Source organism: Myotis brandtii, unplaced genomic scaffold (genome assembly GCF_000412655.1).
Source record: "Myotis brandtii unplaced genomic scaffold, ASM41265v1 scaffold411, whole genome shotgun sequence".
NCBI classification, from domain to species: domain Eukaryota; kingdom Metazoa; phylum Chordata; class Mammalia; order Chiroptera; family Vespertilionidae; genus Myotis; species Myotis brandtii.
In genome coordinates this window covers 685,982-698,096 of record NW_005365804.1, presented here as the reverse complement: position 1 = coordinate 698,096, position 12,115 = coordinate 685,982, and the positions used below count along the sequence as shown (strand labels likewise).

At 37.3% G+C, this 12,115-nt stretch overlaps 1 protein-coding gene across 7 annotated transcripts in view; it reads right to left on the bottom strand.

Annotated features, from left to right (window-relative positions):
- CNOT1 (CCR4-NOT transcription complex, subunit 1) overlaps positions 1 to 12,115 on the bottom strand; it is a 70,320-nt gene that overhangs the window by 33,649 nt on the left and 24,556 nt on the right. For all 7 annotated transcript variants that reach the window (XR_001363526.1, XM_005873493.2, XM_005873495.2 and 4 more), the window contains exons 9-18: positions 11,847 to 11,973; positions 11,581 to 11,691; positions 9,869 to 10,039; positions 8,813 to 8,940; positions 7,802 to 8,042; positions 7,553 to 7,672; positions 6,421 to 6,543; positions 6,067 to 6,218; positions 2,323 to 2,473; positions 908 to 1,109 (exon numbers count right to left, since the gene is read on the bottom strand). Coding sequence is in view for 6 of the 7 variants with exons in the window: in XM_005873493.2 (XP_005873555.1) it covers positions 908 to 1,109; positions 2,323 to 2,473; positions 6,067 to 6,218; positions 6,421 to 6,543; positions 7,553 to 7,672; positions 7,802 to 8,042; positions 8,813 to 8,940; positions 9,869 to 10,039; positions 11,581 to 11,691; positions 11,847 to 11,973 (1,526 nt within the window). In the remaining variant the exon portion in view is untranslated. The remainder of the gene's footprint in view (positions 1 to 907; positions 1,110 to 2,322; positions 2,474 to 6,066; positions 6,219 to 6,420; positions 6,544 to 7,552; positions 7,673 to 7,801; positions 8,043 to 8,812; positions 8,941 to 9,868; positions 10,040 to 11,580; positions 11,692 to 11,846; positions 11,974 to 12,115) is intronic.

Sequence of the window (12,115 nt, the reverse complement as noted above, 5' to 3'; positions counted from 1 at the left end):
GCATACGTCAGGACTTCTTTATTTCCCACAACTCTAGCAAACAAAATTATTCTAATAACTAGGACTTTGCTAAGGCCTTACTAAATAGAGTAAATTTGCTTTAAATGAAAGAACAATCAGGGCTAGAACCATATAGCAGCAGTGTTAACTAGGTTACAATCATTACATTTCAGTCCTTAGGTTTTAATACTCTAAACTTATAGTCTGAAAGATAAAAGGTGAAGACAGCTGAAAAGAAACAAGTGGGTCCAAGAAGGGGAAAAAATGTAACATTTACTTCAATATAAAGTTAAAAGACTAAGAATTTTAAAAGCTTAAACAAGTTGTAGAATCTATAATAATAAAAGCGTAATATGCTAATTAGACCAGAAGTCCTTCCACACAACCTCCCGGAGGAAGTTGGTCCCAGGTGCCACAGGGAAGCCGGTGCCGGCACCCGGGGGGAAGGCAGGCCAACTCTTGCACGAATTTCATGCATCGGGCCTCTAGTTTACTATAATTTTCAAGGTAGGTTAAGTAAAAGAAAGCAGAACATACACCTGAATCTGATGTGTGAAATATTTTCTATCTTGATTAAGCCAACCTTGCGTAATTCATAAAGCTGTGAGTTCTTGATCTAAGCCTAAGTCCTCTAAAATGTGTCCTATAAACATTTGTCACTATTTATACTAACATTTGGTAATACAGAATCCTCACTGAATTCAACTAACTTTACAACTAAAATATATTAACTGCAATTCAAATGAATATTATAATAGTATAATGTTTTTCTCTTCCCAACTATGGATGTTGAAGCCAACTTTTATAATTCAAGCGGTTTTCCTTATCACAAGTCACTCCAAACCCTTACCACAAACTAACACACAGTGAATATTATAGATAACTTGCGTCCTCACCCACCCCTTACCTGGAAGCTGTGATGAAAGTCCTCCGATACCACTGAATGCAGTTGTTTGATTTGGAGTAGAAAGGGGTGGAAATGCTTTTGCTGGTGACTGAGGGGTACTGAATGCAGAACCCAAATTTGGAGGAAAACCCTGCATACTCTGGGTGTGAGGGGCAGCTGAACCACCTATACTAAGAGATGCCATTCCAGCAAGAGGGTCAATCTAAAGAAAAACATTATAAAAATGTATTAAACATACCTCAGGCAATGATAAATATAGGACACAAGTAAAGCAATCTTTAGCAACAGTTGTATGCTTAATAAGTAAACCACAAAACTCCCACAATTGTGATGATACTTGAATCCCAAAATCAAGTCAAGTATGCCCGTCTTTTTTCTTACTATTAGAGATGGAATACAGTAAAAGAGTAAGCCCCGCCACAGTACCAAAGCCATAATATGAGGGCTACAAAAGTTCAAAAACCTTTAAGATGAACTGCCCTGTAGTTGTAATACTAAGTAAGCATTTAGTAGTGACACAGGACAGTTATTACATTAGGTCCTTACAATTTCCAATAAGCCCCTTTAAAACAAAAAGAATTTCTCTGACATATTTAACTTGCAACACAATAAAAGCATTAGAAAGCAGAAATCATCCAGTCAAAACAAGCAAATCTAGTCAAAATTTGAAAATCTTGGGGGTTGGAGAAGATTAGCTTTAGTTTAATTTTAAAACACAAACAAAACAACAAAAACAAGGTATGCTATTCACCAATCTTTTAAGCAATATTTTATAGCTGCACTTCCAAGCTTCTTAGTTTGTGGCATTATTTCAGATCTTCATGACTACAGAAAATGATACACCAAATGCCTTTCAGAAAATGGCCACTGAAGAATCACTAAATGTTCTTCCTTTTCTTAAACCCCAATCTGCCATTCAATGCAGCTGAAAACAGAAGCGGAATGTGTTGCTCCCAGAGAGAAGGGGGTGGTTGGTGTCAGGGAGTAACTTAAATGTACCTTGTTTTTAAAAGAGCAGTTCAGTTGAGAGCTGAAGAGCCCCAGTTATAACAAGTCCTTATGCTCTAGCACTGTTGCTTGGCCCGAGAAGCTACAAACAAGACACATCAGGTTCAAAGGCAGTGCTTATTTCTCAAGTCTAAGTTATTCTTATTTTAAAAAGAAGCCTTTATCATTTACCTACGTAAGTTATTTTGTATCTTTCCTCTCAGAGTCATGTTCTATTTCATGATCAAAATATATTCCCAAATACAATGCCTATTTATGGACCTCCTTTAAAATGTAATGTACGTTAGACATGCAGTTAACTAAAATGTGATAAATTCAAATTTTCCTTTGTTAATGATGATGTAGAAGTTTATTCTATTCCAAGTCTACAAACAAATGCGGATATACCAATTGTAGAATTCATTTACCTGAACAGGAGAAATGGCATCTAAGCTGCTAGCACTGGGAGGGCGTCCTTTTGGCATAACTCCAGGTGGCGGTTGTCTGGCCTTATTCATGACATTGCTGCAATTGGCTACCATGGTGAGGATGGTTTCTGATAATTCCTGAGAAACACTCCTAAAGAGAAAAGAAAAGTGAGAAAGATCACTTGTTATCCCCCAGAACACCTTAATGAAAAAAATTTGCTAGAACACGTGGTTAAATTTCCAGTACATCTTATGTCTTTCCACCTGTCATTAATGACTAGGATTTCCTAACAATTGGTTTTCTCTTGCAAGTCTAATTTACATCTCTGAAACTAAACCTTGTACACAGTACAACCAATATATGTTAAATATTCCAAGAAACAATCCATATTCTCAACCACTTTGTCAAAAATTATGCGCAAACCTGGAAATATCAAAGCAAATAATTTTTATACAAGATCCCCATAGTCAAAAGATCACACATTTATTTAAATACAGCTAAAAATACCATAAAGGTAATCGGTAACTACATTTGGCAAGCACATATAAAATTGACTGACTCCTAAAATATCAAGTTCTAGGAAAAATGTTTAACAGAAAAACCCACCTTCCTGTCTTAGGGTGTTATTGCCTCATAAAACTGTGGAACACTTCGCAATCATAAACTCTATACAAACTTGATACTGTCTTAGATCTTTCCTCCTAAATTCAGAATCTTACTTCTGGCATTAGGAAGTAAAAGTAGCCCTAGCCCAGTGGTCGCCAACCCTTCAGACCTCACGGACCACCAGTTGGTGACCACTGCCCTAGCCCAGTGGTTGGCAAACCGCGGCTCGCGAGCCACATGCGGCTCTTTGGCACCTTGAGTGTGGCTCTTCCACAAAATACCACGTGCGGGTGCGCACGTACAGTGCGATTGAAACTTCGTGGCCCATGCGCAGAAGTCGGTTATTTGGAAAGGAGATAGACAAAACAAGTATACAAGACGAGTATGGATGGGAGAGTTGGAAGGGGTTGACCTCAGCAAACGTATCTCAATCAGATTGAGGACGTTTTTAGCAAAGGCCAGCTTAGGAGTACCCTAATTAAGCTAATAACAATGTACCTACCTATATAGTTTAAGTTTAAAAAATTTGGCTCTCAAAAGAAATTTCAATCGTTGTACTGTTGATATTTGGCTCTGTTGACTAATGAGTTTGCCAACCACTGCCCTAGCCGGTTTGGCTCAATGGATAGAGCCTGCGGACAGAAGGGTCCCGGGTCAAAGGCACATGCCTGGGTTTCGGGCTTGATCCCCAGTAGGGGGCATGCAGGAGGCAGCTGGTCAATGATTCATCACTGATGTTTCTATCTCTCTCTCTCTCCCCTCTCCCTTCCTCTCTGAATCAATAAAAACATATATATTTTTAAAAATTAGCACATTAAAAAAATCCCTAAGAACCTAACTTTCCATTTTAACAATTTTTAAAGTTCAAACTAACCCAAAACAGCTTAACAACCAAAGTTGGTTTTTTCTAAGTCAACAAAATTGACTGAGAGAGACACACAAATTATTAAAATTAAGAGGACATTACTACTATGAACCTTATGGAAATGAGGCTATAAGGATATAATATAAAACAATTTTATGCTAACACATCAGATAACCTAGATGAAATGGACAATTCGTAGAAAGACACAAACTACCAAAACTGACAAAAAGAAATAGAAAGTCTGAATAGACCTATACCAAGTAAATATATTGAATTGGTAATAAAAAAAATGAACCCTAAGAAAAAGCACAGGACCAGATGGCTTCACCGCTGAATTCTATGAAACACTGAAAGAACGAACAGCAAGCTTTCCCACAAATTTTAGAACACTTATGAAGTAATTGTATAAGGCCAGTATTACCCTGATATCAAAATCAGACAAAGAAGACAAAAGAAAACTATAGAACAATATCCCTTAGGAATTTTATATAATAAAAGGCTAATATGCAAATTGACTAAATGGCGGAACGACTGGTCACTATGACATGCACTGACCACCAGGGGGCAGATGCTCAACGCAGGAGCTGCCCCCCAGTGGTCAGTGCGCTCCCACAGGGGCAGTGCAGCTCAGCCAGAAGCCGGGCTCACAGCTGCCCAGCAAGTGCAGCCGCTGTGGCAGGAGCCTCTCCTGCCTCCACAACAGTGCTAAGGATGTCTGAATGTGGGCCTAAGTCATCAGTCAGACATCCCCTGAGGACTCCCAGACTGTGAGAGGGCGTAGGCCGGGCTAAGGGACGTCCTGAGTGCATAAATTTTGTGCACCGGGCCTCTAGTCTAGAATAAAAATGCTCACCAAATACTAGAGCAAGTTGAATTCAGCAACATATAAAAAGCATATATAAAGATAAATCTTTCATCTTTTACTAAAGATTTCCACGGAAAGACAAAGTGATATTTAGCCCAGGAATACAAGGTTTTTGTTACATTCCAAAATTAATTAACATTACACATCAATAGAATGAAAAACAAAAACCACACGATCATCTTAATTGATGCAGGTAGAAGGATAAGATAAAAATGCTTTCGTGATAAACTACCCAAAGAACTAGAACTAGACAGTAAGGAAAACTCTACCTGAAGGACATCCATGATAAGAACATACTTAATGGTGAAATATGGATACTTTCCTCCTAAAATCAAAAGACAAGGATATCTACTTTCTACTTCTAATCAACAATAGACTGAAGGTTCATGCTAGAGAAATTAGGCAAGAAAAAGAAAAGGCATCCAGATGAGAAAAGAAGAAATAAAACTGTCTCCATTCACAGATGACATGACATATAAAAAACTTAACTAGTGCAAGACTTATGTAATAAAAGTAACAAAACATCACTGAAAGAAATTAGAGACTTAAGTAAATGGATAAATATCCCAGATTCATGAATTAGAAGTCTTGATATTAAGATTACATATTTAACATAATCAAAAGATTTGTTTGACACAATCATTATCAAAATACCAATGGGCTTCTTTCCTGTTTCTTTACAAAAGTTGACAAGCTGATCCTAAAATTCATATGAAAGAACAAGGGACCCAAAATAGACAAAACAATCTTGAAAAAGAACAAAGTTGGAAGAGTCATACATCCCAAGTTCAAAAATTACTAAAAAGTTATAGTAATCAAAACTGTGATACTGGCATAAGGACAGACATATAGATCAATGGAATAGAAATAGGAGTCCAGAAATAAACATATACATTACAGGCCAACTGATTTTCTTTTTATCCTTATTAAGACAATTCAAAAGGGAGAGACCAGCCCTAGCCTGTTTGGCTCAGTGGATAGAGTGTTGACATGCAGGCTGAGGGTTCCAGGCTTGATCCCCAGTAAAGGGCATGCAGGAGGCAGCCAACCAATGATTCTCTCTCATCGCTGATGGTTCTCTCCCCCTCACCCTTCCTCTTGGAAATCAATAAAAATATATATTTATTTTTTTTTTAAAAAAAGGGAAAGACCAGCTTTTTCAACAAATGGTATTGGGACAAATATTCACATGTAAAACAATGTAACAGGAACCCTATTACACACCATATATGAAAAAAAAAAACGGAGTATGTATTTTATGTAGTACAATACTTTAAATTTTAAACGTATTGGATTATCTGAAATGCCATTGCTTTTAATCATTCAACCTTTCTTCCCCAAATCAACAATTACCCATATAATCCAATCCCAACATTGAATGGTCATTTTCAAGCATGCTCTTCTTACCCTGCACAAGCTTGTAAACAGGCCAACATTGTTGCCAGAGTTTCCGGAGGAAGTTGAGCACTTTTGGGCTGATCTTTCTCTGGGGCAAGTCCACCCAAAATAGAAGGACACCGCCTCTTTAAAAAAGTCATGCATGCCTGGATAAAAGGCTCCTGAGAAAGAGAAAAGTCTCTCAGTGTATTTGAAAGTGATCTTAATTGCTTTTGGATTAAAAATAAATTGATTTCAGATTAAAGACTAAGCACTATAACTAAAATCCAGAATAACATCTTAATTGCCATTTATATAATTATTTTTCTTCAGCTATTTTAGCCATCAATATTTAAAATTAGTAATAAATGGACAAATCCTTACTCCATGCTCTCGAATTTTATCTGTGAGCCACTTGTCAAGTTTGAGGTATTCACGACGTGAAGCAAGTGCAGCAAGGTCAATAACAAAGGCAAATGGAGTACCATTTAGCAGCATTGACAAGGCCTAAAGAAAAATATTAGAAACCGTAAGTCAAACAATTAAGTAATTTTCTATCTGTCTGTCCTATTTTCTGTTGCCTGCTTTTAATTTCACAAATAAGTCTAAATAAAACATACTGCTAACATTTTCTTGGCCATAATGTTTTAAACAGGTTAATCCCACAATAGAAACATTAGTCCCTACTTAAAATAAGGTGAACATTTCAACCGGACTTTACCTTCAAAATAAGCTTTACCCTATGCTTTTTCAAATAACTAAATCTAAAGAAGAACAAGACAAAAAAAATGAAAAATAAACCCAACCCAGTTTAAAAAAATCTAAACTCGGGCTTATTTGAACCGTAGCAGAACTATTAACAACTAATACTATGTCTTTAGTTATCAAAAGACATCAAGAGTCAGACTATTTCTCAAAAGGTCCTGTCAATGCTAATGAAATTTGCAAAAGGGTTGAAACCCAAGCAGCTTTTCCAAAAATTATATCTCCCAGATTACATATGAAAAGGTCAATTATGACTTCCTTTAAAATAAAATCGATTTGCAAATATCATTGAAAGACTAAACAAAATTCAATCCAATATAAATTAATTTTGCCACTTAAATTAGGTATTTTCACATTAAAACCACTCTGCTGCCCAGCTGGCATGGTACAGCGATTGAGCATCAGATTATGAACCAGGATTGTCATGGTTGAATTCCCAGTCAGGGCACATGCCCTGGTTGTGGACTCAATCCCCAGTGCAGGGGGCAGCCGATGAATGATTCTCTCCCATCACTGATGTTTCTCCCTCCCTCCCTCCCTCTCCCTTCCTCTCTGAAATCAAATATATTTAAAAAACAAAAACAACCACTCTGCTTCCAATCCCTTTCTACTTACAAGACAAAATTCGTATCTCAACTCATTCTAGCTAAAAGCTAGTTACATATGAATTCTTCATAAGGCATGTTATATTAAAAAATGTTAATTTTTATAATTAATAAATAAAAGTGTTATTCTGTCCCTCCAAGCTCACCTTCAAGTCCTGGGCCACATCAAGTATTCGAGACAATTTGGCCTGGTCATAATGCTCTCCTCGCATGTACCATTCTGCCATTGCATGCATGATAAGTTGGCGGATAGAGGGAGACTGTCCCTAAGAAAAGAAAAGGAGAGTTAAATAGCAATCCTGAAGAACACTGACAGGCACTATTCCAAATGCCCAGCTAAGATTGACAATTTTTCACACTGAACATCATCCAATGAAGAAATGGTCATGTCTTACCTGCCCATGCCATGCATAGTGCAAAATAATAGCTGAGTTAGGATGGTTTCCAAGGAAAATTGGCATCAGAGTAGAGATGAGTTCATGGCGCAAGCTGTGCCAGGAGCTGTTGATTTGTAGTAAGGCCATTACCAGCATGTCTGGACAGTGTTTGATAGGGAAGCTAAAGAGCTGTTTGACTTGCTCATATTGTCCCACCTCTGCGAGCCTCAGTAGAGATTCAACCAAATCCAAGCTCTTCCTAACAAGAATGGAAGTAAAATACTCCATCAATGAAAATCTGGATAAACAAAATTCACTTTACAAACAAGTGATACCAGCTATCAGGATAAAACCAAGTTGTTGTCATCGTTTAATATTTGAAAAATATTTATATTGGTGCTGTTCACCTGAAAAATATATGCTGCTATTCTATCAGACTAATTTAAAAGGCAATCCAAATTAACAAAGAAACATTATGAACTAGATGCCTTTGGGGACCAATCCAGCCCATACACACTCCCTTCATACAGCCATGTGTGACTCTCAACAGTAATGAAGGTACTTTCACCATCCTTACCTCACATCCCCGAAGAGAAGTGGTTTGAATTCCAGGAGAAACCTACTAGGCCAGAGGCATATTCTCCCTCAGAAACTTAAAATTGGAACTCAGAGAAAATAGATACTTTTGCTGAAAATACTAGATTTGATGGGTTGGCCTTCTTGAGCTACTCTTAATAGAAAGCAAATCTACAGACAAGACAGGGATCTAAAACACTAAGGGAGACTTACGAACCTCCTTCCAATATTTAATAGTTTCAGAAACTAATGGCAGCCCTTACAAGAGATGTATCTATCTCCTGATACAAAACTAAAAGTATATTTATCACCCTCTATAAAAATTTAAGATAACTAGGCTCATTAAAAATACTGTTACATTGAAACCTTTTAACTATGTAGTTGCTCACTACTAATTTCATTTTTCAAAAAAGTAGAAGTAACCCTTTCAAGAAAAGTGAGATGATTACTTACCAAGTGGCAATTTCTCGATTGTCATCCTCCGGTGGTGCTTTCAGAATATCAATGACAACAGTATGACAGGGATAGTCAGCAAAACAGAAGATCTCTGGATTTATAAGGGAATGCTGAATAAAGGAGAGCTGGAACAAGAGAAAAAAGTCCTTACCACCATAAATAATAGTGAATGCTATAAAAATCTGAAACATTAGGCTACCCTTAATTATAAGGTTCCTTCAAATTTATGAGTCTCTGCTTTTCTGAGCCATGCAAAACTCCACGTTAAAAAAATATTTTAACCAATGGATAGATGGCACTATATAAGAAATGTCATTTCCCAGTACACCAAGGTTGAGGGTTCAATCCCAGGTCAGCTGGAGAGTATCATGTTAAGTGAAATAAGTCAGTCACATGATCTCACTCATATGTGGAATCTAAGTAACAAAATAAACTGATAAATGGAGTGTATCCAGAGACATGGAAGCATGGAACAGAGTGTGGAATCTTGGGAGGGTGGGTGGGAAGTAATCAACCAAGGACCTTGTATGCATATATGCATGGCCCGTGGACACAGACAACGGGGCAGTGAGGGCCTGGGTCGGGCTAGAGGGGGTCAATGGGGGGAAAGGGTGGAAATACATAATACTTTCAACAATAAAGATTTTTTTTTTAAAAAAATCCCCGGTCAAGAAACATACAAGAATCAACCAATGGCCCAGCCAGTGTGGTTCAGTGATTGAGTGTCAACCTAAATCAGAAGGTCATGGTTGGATTCCTGGTCAGAGCACATGTTGGGGGTGCAGGCTCAATCCCCAGTAGGGGGGCATGCAGGAGGCAGCTGATCAATGATTCTCTCTCATTATTGATGTTTCTATCTCTCTCTTTCTCCTTTCCTCTCTGAAATAAAATAAATAAATAAAATGTAAATATAGAAGAATCAACCAATGAATGCATAAATAAGTGGAACAAATCAATGTCTCTATCTCTCTCCTCTCACTCTAAAAATCAATATATGAAAAGAAATAGGTCATTAGTTTGTTCCCCTTCTATAGCTAATCACCATTCATTTACCTGGCCTTCTGCGTTTTTCCAAGGTCTATATATGAGGTCTACTGGGAACACATCCATACCCAAACCCCTTTGAATGCCATAAACCACATTATGAAGTCCTTTACTGTCACGAATTTGAAATCCAGGATGATCCAGTTCATAAGTTACTTCCTTGAAATTCAAAGCCGGGTTCTAAATAGAAAAAAATTTCAAATTTGAATGAACAAAAGTGTACGTATTTCATATTAGATGCTTTATCCAAAAAGCCAAATTGAATCTGAAATTCAATCAAGATGTTCCAATTATAAACTCAAAATCATCTAAATCTTTCTGACATTTCCAATGAGAATTAGAAAGGTAAATTCTTAATATTTAAACTAAACTGTCTCTACTAGCAGGGTACTCTAACCATGCAGTTCATGACATACTTCTGACCATATGAGTACACAAACGGAACTCTCTTCCCCTACTTAAGTCCAATGAACACGCCCATCCCAGTATGGCAAATAAGTAACTCTTCACTCAATGTCTTTTCTTTATATCAAGATTCTACTACCTTGGAACAAAGATGCAAAAATAAATAGATTGTGCCATAACCGGTTTGACTCAGTGGATAGAGCATCAGCCTGCGGACTCAAGGGTCCCAGGTACGATTCCGGTCAAGGGCATGTGCCTTGGTTGCAGGCACATCCCCAGTGGGGAGTGTGCAGGAGGCAGCTGATCAATGTTTCTCTCTCATCGATGTTTCTAACTCTCTATCCCTCTCCCTTCCTCTCTGTAAAAAACCAATAAAAAATATATTTTAATAAATAAATAAATAAATACATTGTAACAAACCCCATTCTTCATTAACTAAGGATTTCCCCTAAAAGCCTACCAATGTGTGCATCAGGAAAAGTCTAGATTATTTATATCAAAGTGACATAAAATTACATTCAAAAAATGTTGTATGAAAAGGAATTCAAAAAAAGCTTGAGACTCCTTAAAGAAACACAAAGCAAAGGAAACGAGTGTATAGAACATAATTTACCAAACACTGCACTAAAGTACTAAGTATATTTTATGCTTGAAAGAAAAAAGGCTATGCACATTTTGTATTTAAAATCTCCAATTAAAGCATCACAGTCTGTTTAGTTTTGCCCTAAAATAACTCCTGTTAAGCCATGAAAACTTTTTTCTTTTTCTATTTTATTTCATCCCATGCACCAAGAGGTCACGGGTTCGATTCCTGGTCAGTGCACATGCCAGGGTTGTGGCCTTGATCCCCAGTGGGAGGCGTGCAGGAAGCAGCTGATCAATGTTAATGTTTCTCATAGATGTTTCTATCTCTTGATGTTTCTATCTTCCTCTCTCTAAAAATCAATAAAAACTTTTTTTTTTAAGTTTATAAAATACATTGTTGCACTCATTCAGCTGGGCATTTTATTCATTAAAATTTACTTTCTGGCCCTAACCGGTTTGGCTCAGTGGATAGAGCGTCGGCCTGCGGACTCAAGGTCCCCAGGTTCGATTCCGGTCAAGGGCATGTACCTTGGTTGCGGGCACATCCCCAATAGGGAGTGTGCAGGAGGCAGCTGATCGATGTTTCTCTCTCATCGATGTTTCTAACTCTTTATCCCTCTCCCTTACTCTCTGTAAAAAATCAATAAAATAAAAAAATTAAAAAAATTTACTTTCAGTGGGCTACATCATACTAACAGCATGAATATAAAATCATGATTACATGTATTTACCAGCTCTTTGAGAACATCAATCAAGACTTCTACATTCCATGTGTGTGCCTGTGCGCCATCACTTTTATCTTTTCCATCACTCCAAATCCCACTGCCAGGAGCAGAGATACTCTGTGGAAGTAAAGTTTGAATTAAATTAACCAAACTACTTAATGTGCTCAGCTCTGATTGGCAGAATAACCAATCATAATGTAATTTAATAAATAGGGAAGGGAAGGAGTGCATTTCATTCATGTTGTTTTAAAATAGCTGATTTCTACACTTACCTGCAATGGAATTCCATCTGTTAATCCTGAATGAGTTCGAGCCATCATTCCCAAAACCCTTGCTACCTGGCCAGCTGTAACCTCCCGAACACCAAACTGCATGATTATATTGCGACATTCTTCAATACTGAAACAGAAATTAAACTTCAGAAAAACACTACCACCATCAATATCAAGGCTAAAAAATGCTAACATAAAATGAGCCCTTGAGTGAAATCCCTAGCTTTACCGATATAGGCAGAGTATAACGCTTCATTCTTATTACTTTT